The sequence below is a fragment of the Microcebus murinus genome, chromosome X (genome assembly GCF_040939455.1).
Source record: "Microcebus murinus isolate Inina chromosome X, M.murinus_Inina_mat1.0, whole genome shotgun sequence".
Classification (NCBI taxonomy): domain Eukaryota; kingdom Metazoa; phylum Chordata; class Mammalia; order Primates; family Cheirogaleidae; genus Microcebus; species Microcebus murinus.
The window spans coordinates 120,546,543-120,562,437 of record NC_134136.1 but is presented as its reverse complement, the minus strand read 5'-3'; the positions used below and the strand labels follow the sequence as shown (position 1 = coordinate 120,562,437).

At 41.6% G+C, this 15,895-nt stretch overlaps 1 protein-coding gene across 2 annotated transcripts in view; it reads left to right on the top strand.

Annotated features, from left to right (window-relative positions):
* Positions 1–15,835, top strand: part of SLC9A7 (solute carrier family 9 member A7) — a 176,898-nt gene extending 161,063 nt beyond the window's left edge. For both annotated transcript variants that reach the window (XM_012749714.3, XM_012749715.3), the window contains 2 exons: positions 3,863–3,968; positions 9,269–15,835. In XM_012749714.3, coding sequence (XP_012605168.1) covers positions 3,863–3,968; positions 9,269–9,523 — 361 coding nt within the window. In that variant the 3' untranslated portion in view covers positions 9,524–15,835. The remainder of the gene's footprint in view (positions 1–3,862; positions 3,969–9,268) is intronic.
* Positions 15,836–15,895: the final 60 nt, after the last annotated feature.

The window sequence follows — 15,895 nt, the reverse complement described above, 5'->3', positions numbered from 1 at the left end:
ATTAATTCCAAATATTTAATTTTTTATTTTTCTAATAAAATCCTTAGAGCATTGAGAGATTTTTCCAATTACAAGAGCAGATTATTAGAAAAAGAAGTAAACGAGAGGAAATTCTTAGAAATTAAAAATATGAAGTTTATGAAATTAATAAAAAATATAATGAATAGTTTAACAACTTGAAATGATGAATACCAAATTGTTGATCCTGGAAGATAAACTTGAGAAAAAAATCCAAGAATTAGAGCAAAAAGTCAGAGATGTGTAAGAGGAGGAGACTTTCAAGAAGTGGAGGTGAGACCTAGGTGGTCCAAATCATTTAACAGGATCTGAAAGGTGAGTATGGAGCCTATGGAGAAAAAGAAATACCAAAGAAATAATGGAAGAAAATTTCCCTTAGCTAAGAAAGACACTTGTCTCCAGAGTGTAGGCGCCCACCAAATGTGAGTAGGACAAATGAACATATTCTGGACACATTCCATAACTACCAGAGAAAAAGAGGGAGTCTTTGAGGCTTTCAAAGAGAAAAATAGGCAGCCTTCAAAGGATGAGGATCAGGCTTCTCATGGATAAAATTGGATGTTAGAATACAGTTGAGCAATATCTTCAAAGTTCTAGGATGAAATAAAAAAGTCTGAACCTAGAGTTCTACACCTGAACTGCCAATCAAAAAGGAGAGAATAAAGGAGGGTAGCTTTCAGACATGCAAGAATTCAGAAAGTTTAGTGACAAGCCGACCATATAGGAAGGAAGAAAAATAACATAAAGATCAAATAAAACAAAAGTCCAACAAAGGCGACAACATCAAAGAAACAATGATTTTTATAACCCATAAAAAGTGAACAAATTTTTTAAAAGTTAAAAGAAGATCCTTTATTTAGCAAGACACTCAAGAGTTTTCTTCTGACTGACAAAGGTTAAATAACAGTGCATTCCATTTCTTTTTATGTTGCTCTAACCACTCTGGTTCTATAGTGAATATTCATACAATGAAGTTATTACAAATGCTCTTTATTGGCTTTTAACACTTAGACTCAATCTCTAGATAAAGCTTACTTATTCGTTATAAAATAGAAAGCAAATTTTATATATCTGCATTATAAAATTAATTAAAATAAGATTGGAAAAGAAAAAAATTAGGAAGCAGAGATAAGAGTGTAAATGAATTAAATTTAACCATCCTTCATAGGAGGGAGTTTAAAGCCTCTGACTAAAGTTTAGAAGTCAGAAAATGAGAGGAAAAATATATTATATAAAGTTGTAATGGTAATTACCAGAACAACTAGAGTACTGTGTTTCCCCTGAAAATAAGACCTACCTATAAAATAGGCCCTAGCAGGATTTCTAAGCATTTGCGCAATATAAGCCCTACGCTGAAAATAAGACCTAGTGATGGGCGTGGCTATGCTGCGTATCTGCACAACCCATGCATTTCATCGCAGAGCCACAGAGCGGTAGAGAAGACGAACAGCCCTTCTCATCTGCCCCATCGTGACAGCTACTATCCCAGAGGTGACTGGAAAGGTGCTGGCAGCCCCACCAACAAGGTTGGCTCCCCCTGTCAGGTCCTGGCCATCCTGTGTGTGCTGCAAGCTGAGGCCTCGAGGGAAAAGTCTCCTCGGTGAAGTGAGGAGTGGACGCTCCACTTTAGGTATTGTGTGTCCCCAGGAGGAAGAAGGAAAGCTGTGGCTGCCATTTTACTATGATGATGTTCCAGAAGAAGACGACTTAACTATATTTGAATAAATGTAGATTGTTGTACTGTACTTAAAATAACACATCCCCTGAAAATAAGCCCTAGGGTGTCTTCTTGAGGAAAAATAAATATAAGACCCTGTCTTATTTTCGGGGAAACATGGTAGGAAAGAGAGACTTGATGTTTCATTTTGTGTTCTAACAATTTGAATATTTAGAAGCTTATATGTGTATATATATAGTTTTTCTTTTTTGAAGAAGTTGTCAAATGGCCTTCTGGATTAGGAGAGAGCTTGTCTTTGGGGTGCCTGAGGCAGGAACTGAAAGGTGGCTTCTGGGTTCCCCTTGACCTTTGCTTATTTGTCATTCCACAGATCTGAGCTGCTGTCATCTTCTGAGACAAAGACACAAGAAAACTGACAGGCCTGTGGGTGCTGTTCCCAAATTGGAAGAGTACCTGGCCTGCACCTCTCCCCAGCAATGTATTTCAAGGAGAGCAGTCAAAGGGGAGCTGGTTCTGTGTGTGAAGAGCTCCAGCTGAGCCCTCACATCCTCCTTGGTTGAGTAGTTCCAAACTAGAAGCATTCCCCAGTATCTCCCCTCCATCTTCTCTAGGGAGAGCTGCGTTTCTCCAGTGCTGCTTTAAATGAACATGAGAAGTCATGGTGCTCCTAACAGTTGTCCTGTTAGGTACACACAGCTGTGGCATCTCCTCACCTTCCTTTAAAGTGTCTTGGCCATCCCTGTAGTCAAGGTGGTCATCTGACACTCTACCTGGTCAGGGTTGCTTAGGCTGTGGGTCTCAGAAATGGTCCAGGCTCTATCATAATGTGACCCGTGCTTCCCACATGGGTCTGTGGGTTCAGCAGCTCTGATATTCACTGAGAGAGAAACCCTGGGCTTTCCACTCTCTGCTTCATCTAGAGCAGTGGTCTCAACTGAGGGCAAATTTGCTTCCCAAGAAACATTTTGCAATTTTTGGAGACATTTTTGATTGTCACAACTTGAGGAGGGGAGTAGGGGTGTTACTGACATCAACAGATGGTCCCCAATTTATGATGGTTCAACTTATGTTTTATGATGTCAACTTTTGACTTTATGATGGTGTGAAAATGATACGTGTTCAGTAGAAACCATACTTCAAGTACCCATATTGCCATTCTGGTTTTCACTTTCAGTACAGCACTTGATAAATTACATTAGATATTGAATACTTTATTATAAAAAGTCTCTGTGTTAGGTGATTTTGCCCAACTGTAGGCTAATGTAAGTGTTCTGAGCACAGTTAAGGTAGGCTAGGCTAAGCTATGATGTTTGATAGGGTAGGTATATTAAGGGCATTTTCAACCTGTGATATTTTTAACTTTCAATGGGTTTATCAGGATGTCGCCCCATTGTAAGTTGAGGAGCATCTCTAGTGGGTAGAGTCTAGGGATGTTGCTTAATATCCTACCAAGCACAGAACAACTCCCTACCACAAAGAATGATCTGGCTCCAAATGTCAACAGTGTCGAAGTTGAGAAGCCTTGTGTTAGAGTCTGGGAGAGAAGCTGCAGGTAGGGTGAAGAATAGTGCTGTATGGGAAGTTGGGCAATTATGGTACGAGTAACCTTACTGAAATCATTTCGCCTCGCCAAGTCTCAGTTTCCACCTTTGTAGTAGCCTCAGCCCACTTCTAAGGTCCTGTCCAACTCCAGCATTTCCACCATGTGCCCTCTGGGTAGAGTGGTTTATAAGAATACTTACAGAGAACAAAAGCAGAGGGGACCCAGGGGCCACGACCCCCCCATTCCAGGTACACTATTTCCTATTTCCAGGGCCTGGGCTGTTTGCGTGTCAGAAGCTGAAATACTGATTGTAAGCAAAACTCTCATTCAACATGACAAAGAAGGGAAAAGGGGGTTCTAATTAATTAAATATGCTTTTTAATTGAAAATTGGGAATCACCAACCTGAGAGTCAACAGTTACCATTTAAGGCTAATAGAGCCAGCTTACCCTTTGATTCAAACTGTTGTAGCGTACAAGTATTTCCTATATCACACTGGTAAAAGGGGAAAAGGAAGATTTTTGTGGGTAGAATGTTGGATGATTTATTATGGGATTTAAAACACATTTTGGTGTGTGTGTGTTTTCTTTTGCAGCCATTTTTCCTTAATTCCCATTTTAAAGTTACTTGAAGCCCATCCTAACACACAGTGGCCCCCCACTAACCACCACTCTTCCCACCTGGTGTGGCCTGCTGGCTCGGTGTCTGACAAGTCCCCAGGTGTATGACGTAAGTACAGCAGGCCAGGGCTGTAGTCCTGCTCATCATGCTTCCTTACGTAGGGAGAAGAAACCATCACACTCCTGCCTGCAAATCCATAGATTTTTGTTCTTTAATAAGATTACTAGAAATGTTCAGCTTACATATTTGTTTATATATTTTACATAGTACCAGATAAACCTTTTACCAGGATTATGAGGTCCCTCAACATTGGCAGCTGTGGTGGAGTAGAAAGAACACTAGATTTGGAATCAGAACAACTAAATTGGAATCCAAGCCCTGATAGGCCATAGAAGTGCTCTGTGCCTCAGTTTTCTAATCTGTAAAATGGGTCCAGTAGTACAGGCTGGCTGTGAGAGTTAAACGATTAGGTCCGTAAAGATTCACTGTAAACTACAAAGCCTTTCACAAATGTAAGGATTCCTTTTTGTAAATGGTTTATTTACATTGATGTGGTTAGGCATTTCTTTCCATTTTCAGGTTCTAGGAATAGACTCAGCACAGTATGAAAAGAACACCCATGCTGGTAGATATCTTAGATTCAGGGCTGGCCCTTGAGCTTCTCTTGTGGGTTGTAGGGTGGAGAGGTGGGGAGAGCAAGCAGCTACCACACAGAGGGAGTGGAGGAGAGGTCCAAGGCCTTCCTTCTTCCCCATATCTCCTCAGCCATCATCATCAGCTTGTCATTGACACAATCACTATACCCAAGGAGAAAAGAACTCCTTCAATTTGTGTACAGCTTTACAGCTCACAAAGGCTAATTTTTGTTCTCCTGGCTATACCATGAATAAGCAGGTCCTATAGTGTTACAGATAAGGAAAGTGTAGCTCAGTGATGATGTGAGTTGTCCACAGTCAGTAATTGGCAGAGCTGGGAGCCTAATGCAGGTCTTCAAATATTTACCAAATGACCTGCAGTTTACTTGATCAGTGATGACTAAACAGAATGCAGAGCCCACATCTGAGAGAGAAGGGCCCTAAACAAGTAAGTTCTAACAGGTGTGGCACAGACTCAGGTGGCACAGAGAGGAAAGAGATGTGGACACCATAGCTAGGTAGGGGCGCTGGGGGGAAGGGCACTCACATCAGAGCACCCAAGATCGGAGGATACAGTGTGCTCTTCCTTCAAGAACAGGCATGACAACTGCCAAGTCACCATGAGCCCTAAACCTGCTACTGCTGTGCAGTGGGAGAGCCTCACACAGAGTAAGCACGTGTGTCTGTCATCCCAAGGCCCTCAGGCCCCTCCCCAGCTCCTTCAGAGGAAGGCGACTATTGAAAAGGCCTGGTGGGCGGCGACAGAACTTTACACCTACAAACCCAGCTGGGCTACTGGATTTACCCGTTTGGAAGAGCAGGCTCTGCCCAGTAACAGGCTCTGCCCGGTAAAAATGTAGTTCTGCCACAACCTTCTGTTTGAATTTTCACCACATGTAACAGCCAGCTGCATTCATGTGTCCTCCTCCTCTTAAAGATAGCTGAGTCTTCCATTGCTCCCAGCTCCTCTCCAGGTCAAAATGAAATTCCTGTGCCACTTGTGATAAACTGGTTTTAAATTACAAAAAGAAATGGGTAGGATGGTGCAAACACCATTTTCCTAGAACTGTTCCCAGTTGGTAAAGTTATTTTTAATGCCATGCTATTTTGTTTGTTTGTTTTTAATTTTAGCGTATTATGGGGGTACAAGTGTTAAGGTTACATATATTGCCCATGTCCCCCCTTCCCCCTCGAGTCAGAGCCTTAAGCGTGTCCATCCTCCAAACGTTGCACATCTTATCCATTGTGTTTGTATATACCCATCCCCTCCTCCCCCTTCCCACCTGCCCAACACCCGATAAATGTTATTCCTATATGTCCACTTAGGTGTTGATCTATTAATACCAATTTTCTGGTGAGTACATGTGGTGCTTGTTTTTCCATTCTTGGGCTACTTCACTTAGTAGAATGGGTTCCAGCTCTATCCAGGAAAATACAAGAGGTGCTATATCACCATAATTTCTTAAAGCTGAATAGTATTCCATGGTATACATATACCACATTTTATTAATCCACTCATGGATTGATGGGCACTTGGGTTGTTTCCACAGCTTTGCAATTGTGAATTGTGCTGCTATAAACATTCGAGTGCAGGTGCCTTTTTTGTAGAGTGTCATTTGATCTTTTGGGTAGATGCCCAGTAGTGGGATTGCTGGATCAAATGGTAGATCCACTTGTATCGCTTTAAGGTATCTCCATATTGCTTTCCATAGAGGTTGAACTAGTTTGCAGTCCCACCAGCAGTGTAGGAGTGTTCCTCTCTCTCCACATCCACACCAACGTTTATCGTTTGGGGACTTTTTGATAAAGGCCATTCTCACTGGAGTTAAGTGATATCTCATTGTGGTTTTGATTTGCATTTCTCTGATGATTAGAGATGTTGAGCATTTTTTCATATTTTTATTGGCCATTGTTCTGTCTTCTTTTGAAAAGTTTCTGTTCATGTCCTTTGCCCACTTTTTGATGGGGTTGTTTGATTTTTTCTGGTTGATTTTCCTGAGTTCTAAATAGATTCTAGTTATCGTTTTTAATGTACTGTCAGCCTACCTAATAATGCTAGTTACCTTTTAGGTCAGAAGGACACAAACCAATAGATTATAAAGTTAGTTTTATAATTTCTCAAACCTGCTACTAGCTTACTTCAGAGAAGCCAGCTAGTGCTAACTGCTGCATGGTTTGCTGACTGCGGCCCTCTGTCTGCACTGGCCGTGGGGGCCATTTGGGTGGGTTTTGTCATCAGAGACAAAGAGTGCTGACACGGCAGCTCTGCTTCTCCCACTAACGAAGTCCAAGTGTGATTATACCTTCTGATTTTAAGTTTTGCTGGGTGTATACGTTGTCTCCTAGCTCTGGTCTCTTTTGAACAATTTGTAAAGCCTTCCATCTCAATTAAATTCTAATAAGGGTCACTTTTCATGTTTATGTAATAGTAAAACAACTAACCCACTATTAAAACCTTATTAAAGCTTCACCTAATCTGAAGCTTGCTAATTATTCCCCTTGCTCATAGATTAGGAATATCTAGACTAATTTAAACTCAGCATAAACTCAATAAACTCACAATCACATAAGTTCAAAGTATTTCCCTCACTAATTTAAGAGACTGCTCAAGGTTTTCTTTTGGGGACCATGTTTTGGCTGTGGATGCCCCACAGCCAACCTCAGATAGGGTGACTTGGGCTTCCAGCAAGAATCACCCTCAATACTCCTGCTGCTGCTGCTCTGAGCTGGGGTCCTGCCCAGGGTCCCAGCCAGCTGCAGACACTCCTGTGGGAGGAGTCAGGGCAAGCCACCACAGCATTCACGCTGGGTTCTCCTGTGTGGTGCTGTGGGGGGCTTTCCTCCATTTGCAGAATTACCTTCACATGCAGTTGTCCCATGTTTGTCTCTGTCCCTCAGTGGCTCCAAACCTTGAAATGACAAAATACATGCCAAGACCCTCTCCCTGAAAATTGGGAGCTAAGAGCCCTGGCAGAGGTCTTTTGACAGACATTGAACAAAAACATGATTTAGCACATGTATGAACAGGAGAACCGGAACATGTTAAGACAGGGAAGGAGGATTCCCTGGAGGTTGGACACTCAGATGGAGCACATGGTATCATTTGTTGTTAAGAAAACAATAGTAGAACAGATTGACCTTCAGGACCTTTTAAACACCAATGAAGAGGAAGAAATTTGAGACTTTGGAGGGAGATTTGGAACAGCGCTCTAAATGTCTGCCTGGGTACAGGATTTTTATTTGATTGTGCATTTGCACCTTGCTTCATTCCAGCAGGGGTTTGAGGCAGCAAGCGAGAGGAGTTGCATGCTTGCTTGTTAAAAATGCCAGAACATTGGTTAAGCGGAGTCACACTGTGGACCATGTGCAAAGTCAACATCACTGAGAAACAATGCAGAAAACGAGCATGTGCTTGTTGCCAGTAAGTGCACAGAAACAGGTTAGGAGAGGAAAAGCAAGGGAGACTTAACCCATGAATCTTCCCTAGCTTGGAGCATTTACCAGGCATTCATTTAGCACCTACTATGAGGTAAGCACCATTGAGGAAGGTGCCAGGAAGCAGAGAAGGAGGTCACTGCCCTTTGCTGGTTTATCATCTAGCTGGGGGGTCCAGGCACTGACCTGGGGGAATCTGCCTTAGGCAGCATGACCAAGCAGGGTGTGAGGGGGTCAGGGAGGCCGGATTGGTGTCCTAGAGGCCCTGTGGTGTAGTGGATGCAGGACTTCAGATGAGCTTTGAAGGGCGGCAGGAAACAGGAGAGAAAAGAGCAGTTTACCCAGAGTGTTTAACACTGCATGTTGGCTATTCAAGGCCATCCACGGTGTTTGACAGGCCTCAGTGCAGCGAGGAAGCTGGGTCATGGCCCTGCCCTTGTTTCGCTTGTTATACCTATTGGAGGGTGAAAGGTTCTGTCTGAACTTGCGCTGTCTCCTGACACTGTCCCTACCATCTGGTGGTTCAAATGGCTGCAATTTTGCTAGGGCCTGCCCTGTGTAGTACAATACTGCTTAGCATGACGTGCAATTCCAGTCCTTTTCCTGACACGGCAATTTTTCACATGCTTTATGTTGGGTAAAACCATTGTGGAGGCAGCATAAGTTCTAACTCTGCTTCCTATCAGCTGGACAACTTCAGGCATGTTTCACGGGCTCCGTTAGCTCAGGTTTTCTGCTCTGTGATAAGAGCATTCACACCTTCACAAGGGAGGGGTGAGGATCAAATGAGAGCTTATGTGAAGTCCCTGGCAGGCACATAATACATGCTCAATAAAATGTACTCTCCCTCTCTGCTACTTGTTTCAGCCACCTGAGGATGTAGAGGGGAGGCTTGCCATCAGGGTTTTCCTGTGGGGATAGCAGAGAGGAAACAGGGAGGAAATCCTAATTATGGTTTGCCTCTTCCCCTCAGTGGCTAACTAGGACAAAGAGGAGTTCAAATGTAAACAAGGTGGGTTTGGGATGGTTTGTGTAGGACAGGAGGCCCACCCAGAAGGCCTACTCAGAAAAGAGAAGACATGGAGAAGGAAGTCACTGCCCTTTGGTGGTTTATCATCCAGGTGGGGATTCTGGTATTCTAAATCCTAGTCCCAGCAACAGTGCCTTGGATGGAATAGCACTGTACAGTTTGTATCCAATCGCCATGCTAGAGGCTCAAGGCAGGCAAGTTCTATAATCCTCAATTTTCAGACAAGGAATTAGGGTTGGGTTGGCTCCAGTCCTGGAGAATATCAGTCTCCCATTTTTGTTGTTGTTGTTGTTGATTGTGCTTTTCAGAACCAAGAGCCACTGAGAGAGGAAGACTCTGATTTCATCCTGACCGAGGGTGACCTCACCTTGACCTACGGAGATAGCACAGTGACTGCGAATGGCTCCTCAGGCTCCCACACGGCCTCCACAAGTCTCGAGGGTGGTCGGAGAACGAAGAGTAGCTCTGAGGAAGTGCTGGAGCGAGACCTGGGAATGGGAGACCAGAAGGTCTCAAGCTGGGGCACCCGCCTCGTGTTTCCTTTGGAGGATAATAACTCCTGACTTTCCCCCCAAACCATGAAGCGATGGGGTAGGCTCCCCGTGGGGTGAGGATGGCTGCAAGCCCCAGTGTTTGAGGTGGGGCATTGACTGGATTGAACTAACGCTTCTATTGTATTGGAGTCTGAAGCTATCATGATGCTTAAAATTTAACCCAAGATGCAGATGGTGAGGCAAAGTATAAGACAAATGCAGACCTATTTCCAATTTTTCACATAGTGTTTCAGAGTTAAACAAACAAAAAAATAGCATGCTTTAATGGTCTCTTAATTCATTCACCTGCAGTATCTGAGCAATGTGAGGCGGGTGCCTGGGATTCCTCCCACAGAAGCCGCATCTCAGTACACAACAGTGCAAGTCTAGCTGGCTGTAGGAATATCAAGTTAGGGGAGAACAGGCTAGAAAAAAGATCATGAAGGAATCAAAATTGGACCTCCAAGGATTATGGGCAATGGTGTTAAGTGGGACAGAAAACATGAAAAAGCAATCTGAGTGGAGGCTCTGGCAACAAGGGCAGTGTGACTGCAACCTCACATCAGGATTCCTGACTCTGATGCTACCTGTGTTTCTTCTAGACTGAAGATTTGAAAATATATCCATGAACATTTCAACATGGAGGGAAGAATTATAGTTCCTTCTCTGGAAATCTCCATAAAGAAGTTACTGAAATGTTTAAAACCAAAGGCAAATAGTGTTATACTGTTGTTTTTAAATTAATCTGAGGAAAGGAAGTATTTAGCAACCAATGATGATATTACTGCAAAAAGCACTCAACTCTTGAGGGCTACCGTATGAGCTGACTGCCTGGGAAATGATTACTAGGACCGAAGTGTCTCCTAAGTAGTGGGCTTAGAAATAGCACCAAAATTAGTAGGATGCTTTTATTTGGGAAAGAGAAGGCAGCAAGAAGCCTAAGAGGCAATAGACTAGAATTCAGAGGGAAAAAATCACAATGCAAAAAAATTAACTGTGAAGAAAACATAAGATAGTAGTCTTGAGACTGGGTAGAATTCCAGACTTTGGGCTGATGAATGCATGAGATTTCAGTGGCCACATGAGGAATCAGAGGCAAGTCAATGGAATAGTAAGCATTATTCAACTTGGTGGAAGGTTCTGTCTTCTATTGTAAGTTTAAAATTCCAAGTGTCTTTACATTGCCGAGTGCCATGCAGAGAAGGGTCATTTTCTTGGTGTCTGGGAAGGCTGTTGCACCAGCTTAACGTGTGGGTGTGGTTTGAAATTTAGTTTTTTAGTTTGGGTTCTTTCTGGATGAGCTCTTCTACCCGCTCACACCTGTAGTACTGAAATGCTGAAAGAACTCTTGGAAAAAGTTTGAATTTCACCCCACGTCTGTATGCTTCAGTGCTAGCATTTTTGTGGCAACCCAGTTCTAAAAAATGCTTTCATAATGTGTGCATTTTTCTTATTATGACAGACAAAATAGTGTCCCAGTATAGTGCACCCATGATAAAATCAGCCACTAAATCTTAACTCACATTTTAATGATTCATTTTAAAATAAGACATTGCTTCACAGCTTTGTGTTTAAGTTGATTATTTCTGCAAATATGGAAAAAATTGTTTAATTAGGTTTAACCAGGTGAAATTGCTGATGTTCAACCATTTTTTCAAAACAGGAATGGCAATTTCATGTGGTTCAATATAATTGAATGATTTTTATTTGCTTCTTTTCTTTCTGTGGACAATAAAGTCCATTTTGATTTTATGGTCATTCATGGGCATAAGAAGTTTGAAAACAGCTAAAGAATGTACCTAACCCCATGAGGCACAAGGGTCACCTAGGCTAATAAAGGACTTAAGAAGACCTACACCCCACGACCAGAGAAAGAGCTTCCTTAGCCCCTGTAAGGGAGGTTCTTATGTCATGGGGTCAGGTTGCAGACATCAGTAGTCAGGCTTGGCAGAAACCTGGAGATATGTGTGAGCTCAGACCCAGAACCAGCACAGGAGTTTTCATTTCATAGAGTTATCTTAGTAATGACCAGTCATGCCATATACACTTAAAAGGTGAAGTATGTTTGTGCTTTTGCAGAGACGGAGGGATAGGCTGGTTGGCTGTTTGGTTGGGGCTTTATAAAGCCTTGCTTATCCCTTATGCTGCTTACCTAATTTAACAGGGAAAAAGCTAAGAGAAAACACCCTGATAATGGCTCTTAAAAAGAGCCAACCAGGTGGGATACACCCTTTCTCCATTAACCTCAAGGCTTTAGTTTTCTAGGAAGCTTTCAGCAGATTATATGAAATTACCCTCTTAGGGCGGAAAAATAACCACTGAATTTCCCTTCCTAGTCTTATGTCAATCCATAGATTATTGTGTTTTCCTCCAAAGGGTCTTGTAGTCTTTGTTGCAAACATTTTATTCTGACCTACTTAAATATAAATAAATGGAGATTTGTCAAGACCAAAACTAGAGGGGAGGGCTTCCCATCAGGATTTTCCTGTGGGGACGTCAGAGGTCAGAGGGGAAACAGGGAGGAAATCCAATTATGGTGTGTCCTCTTCCCCTCATTTGCTGACTAGGACAAAGGGTAGTTCAAATGTAAACAAGATGGGTTTGTGTAGGGCAAGGGTCCCACCTGGAAAGCCTACCCAGAGAAGAGAGTACCCGAAACCTGTTTGCAGCATTTGCCCAGTGACCTACCCCACCAGCCTTTCTTTGTGGGTTAGGAAGCTGTTCTTCCAGGCTGTGCTTGCTTTCTTCTTTTTGCCACTAACCCCAAGCTGTCAGACATTTCAAATCAGAACTGCTTTCTGGTGTTCTAAGTCCTTATTTGATTACAAATATTCCGTGGATCAAAGTAAGTCACTTTGACTGGTGGTCCTAATTTTTGCTTGCAAGATGTGGAGAATAACCCTCACCTTACCAGGGGTCCTGGGAAAGTGAATCCATTTGTCAAAATGGTTTCACATCTGGAAACATGCCTACGCTGTGTGGAAAAAAGGGTGCCACAAAGCCCAGACACCGTTCAACAAAAGGCCATCTGTCTGCTTCCAAGCTGGCATAAAACCAGATTGAAACTGCTAAGTAATGGTACATCCAACTCAAAGATCTTCTGAGAGAGCAAACTCAAGCCATCTTAAACACATACTTGTTCTAGGTCAGGGGATGACAGTTTAGCAGAATCAGATGTTCTAGAGCAGAGCTTCTTAACCTTGGTGGCACATTAGGATCACCTGGCCAGTTTTTCTTTTAAAAAAATCAGTGCAAGAGCTCTCCCCTCAGATTCAGATTTAGTAGCTTCAGGTGGGATCTTGGTGTCCATGCTTTGTTTTGGAACCTCAGGAATTCCTATTGTGTAGCCAGGGTTGATAGCTTTTAGTCTAGAGCTTATAGTGGACCCTATTTGAAAACTTACTTAAAAGAACAGCCTAGCAAGTTAAGGTTGTTTTTTTTTTTTTTTTAAATTGTTAGTCATGTGGCACAAACTCAGTATTGATCAATAATACAGACTCGGCAGCTGTTGAGAGTTTCATGCTAATCTTTGCACAACTCAAGAATGTGCTCTATAAAGTGCAACTTTAAAGATCATGTTTGAAAACCCTAGAGCCCTAAAGGAGAGAGAAGAGTGACTTAAGGGTATGTGATGGGGGGGTGGATTTAAAATCTATCCTCTTTGTTCCCATTTGTGGGGGGAAAAGAGGGTTTTTGTCTTAACTGAGCTGCTGACTGATCAAATGTGAAGGTTTCTGGGAAGCTGTCTTTTAAATTGAACCTAGAATTAAATTAATAGTCCGCTCTGCAGGCAAACATTTTCTCTTCTCCTGTCCCCATGCATGAATCCATGTTAGATTCCTCAGAACAAGGGTGGGCCCATTTACTGCCAGAGCAAAGTGGAAGGCTGTGGTCATTTTGCTACCATATGGTGGTGGTAGTGTTGATAGCAGGTAATTAAAGAGATGCACACTTCTATATAGCCCTGACAGAGAAAAGATTTAAAACTCCTGCCACTCCTTTTAGTACTCTTTTTGGAAACTACCAGAAAACCTAAACTTTCTCTCTTAGAGGAGGAAATTTGAAATGTAAATAAGGCTGTATTTCTTCCTAGGAAACAAGCACAGGAAGGGCATATCGACTCCAACCATCCCAGGTAGTTACTGGGGTGATCATATAAATAAGCATTGATGCCTTGGAGCCAAAAATCACACTGAGACATCAAATGTTTCATCAAGCAAACAGCAAGGAACTCTTTAGCTTGTGTTCTCTAGACCCGAAAATGTTGTCTGTGGTTTGATTGACAAATGAAATCTCTTTGGAAAACATGCAAAACAGTATCTCAGCTGTCCATGAACATTTCAGTCTAGGGCAAAGAATTAACATAACAGTTCCTTCTAAAAATGGAGGTCTGTTTCATGTCGCCCCTCCCCTCAAATCATATCTTCCCTGTCTTTGTCTACAGTGGAAATTAATCATGTCGGATATTTAATGTGAACAAGTGATTTCCAAATGTAGAAATGCCACCAATGCACTTAGGGAACATTGACAGCAGGGCAACTGAGCAACTCATCAGAAGTGAAAGTCATCCACTTGGAAACCTACCTTGTACCTATTGTGAGTTCTAAGAGGTGTGGGAAAGCTGATTTTACCATCTGCTACAGAAGGTAGTCTGGAATGAGGGTGCTGGAAAGTCAGCCTGCTGATCTCATAAGTATATGACTTATTCCACTTCAGAAGTGAGGAACTTGGCGAGTTTCAAGCCTGACTTTTGATATTGATTCTGTAGATTACTTAGTGTGGGAACAAGTTTGTCATGTACATTAGATTAGTACCATTCAGTTCTGATCCTTCTCTTGTTCTTTAAGTGAGAATCTGGCTTGCCACTGTCAGTTGCAACATTCTGATATAGTAAATTGAAGGACTCTAGTGTCCAAGAGTTGTAGTTTAGAAACAGCCCATCTGAACGCTGCTTTCACTACTTTGATACCTGAAAAGACCTTCTCCTTTATTAAAACCTAATAACATGTAGAGAAATACTGTAGAAACCAATGCTAGTGTTTAACTAGGAAAAACAAGTAGACTCATTGACAATCCTTTCAAAACAAGACTTAGAAATAAACCATTTTTCCAGTTTCAATTTTCATAGACATTTTTAAAATTAACAAACATCTTGTCACCCAGTACTAGCAAAAATTGTAAAGAGCAAAACCAAAGTTTTTGATGTTAATTTTATTTTCGTAAGCAGGGTATACTATAACCACGGCCCATATGGAACACACAGGCAGCCAGTTTTCTGCTAGCTGAGCCTTGGAGAAGATGAGAAGGAAGGTCTGCCTACTGTGCCATCTTTTGAAAAGGCCTAAAGCAGAAATGAGAGCACAAGGCAGAGGTCACTTTCTCATTCTGAGGGCCACCTTTTAAAAAGGCTTAACAGAATTGCCAAATGTCATGGTCAACTCTTGACTCTGGACCAGTGGAAAATTGTCTGGAGATTATATATATATATATAGGAAAAACTCAGATAAATAGAAAAGGACTTCTAAACATCATGAAGAACTTGACATCTGCTATCCAAATCACTTAAAGTTACAATCAGGTGTTACTGGATGACTAATTGCATGGAGATTTGGGGGCTGACTTTTGTTGTGATTATTGCAGTTGTAAGCTTTGGAAAAGCAGGGGAATGATTTTTAGTTATGTGAGTGTTAAGTCTGTGGATATAGAATTTACCACTTAAAATCACTCATTCAAAGTGTGACTTTATAGTAGGGCCAGCTCCTCCTAGGTTGTCTTTATTTTTTACATAAAATACATCTGGTACTTCTTACTTGGGAAGTTGTACTGTGTCCATTAAAATGTTTAAATGGGAATGCCACCAAGATTCATTTAATAGCTGAAAACCAGTTTTTTAAATAGATAGGACGAATTTAACATAGAATGATATAACCTTCTGGGGAACTTTTTATAGAGAGCTTACATACCGTAATTGGGGAGAATTTTGTCTTCATAGTAGTAAACTGGTGGTTTTATAAAATTAACGTTATAGTATGTTATATAAATAAACATGATATATAAAATAACATTCAAGTATGTTATAACTGAAAAATTAAAGATTTGCACATCAGTGACCCAAAAAAATGAAAAATTAAAGACTTGGAGTTATCTGCAACCTTTATGTACAATAAGGAAACTGCAGTAGCATCCTTAGCATTTTACTCAATGTTTGCCTTTGTGTATATGTTTAGATTGCTATTGTAAAGCTAGCCACGTGTTTTCCTGCCCTTTACTGATATTTAACACATTTTCTCAAAGCTTTTTTTTTTTTTACAAAAGTCAAAATAAAACAATTGGCAGAGCTAATCTTGTTTCATATTTTAAAGTATCTTCTGTTAGTAGAAGGCTGCAGTATGATATATTCCT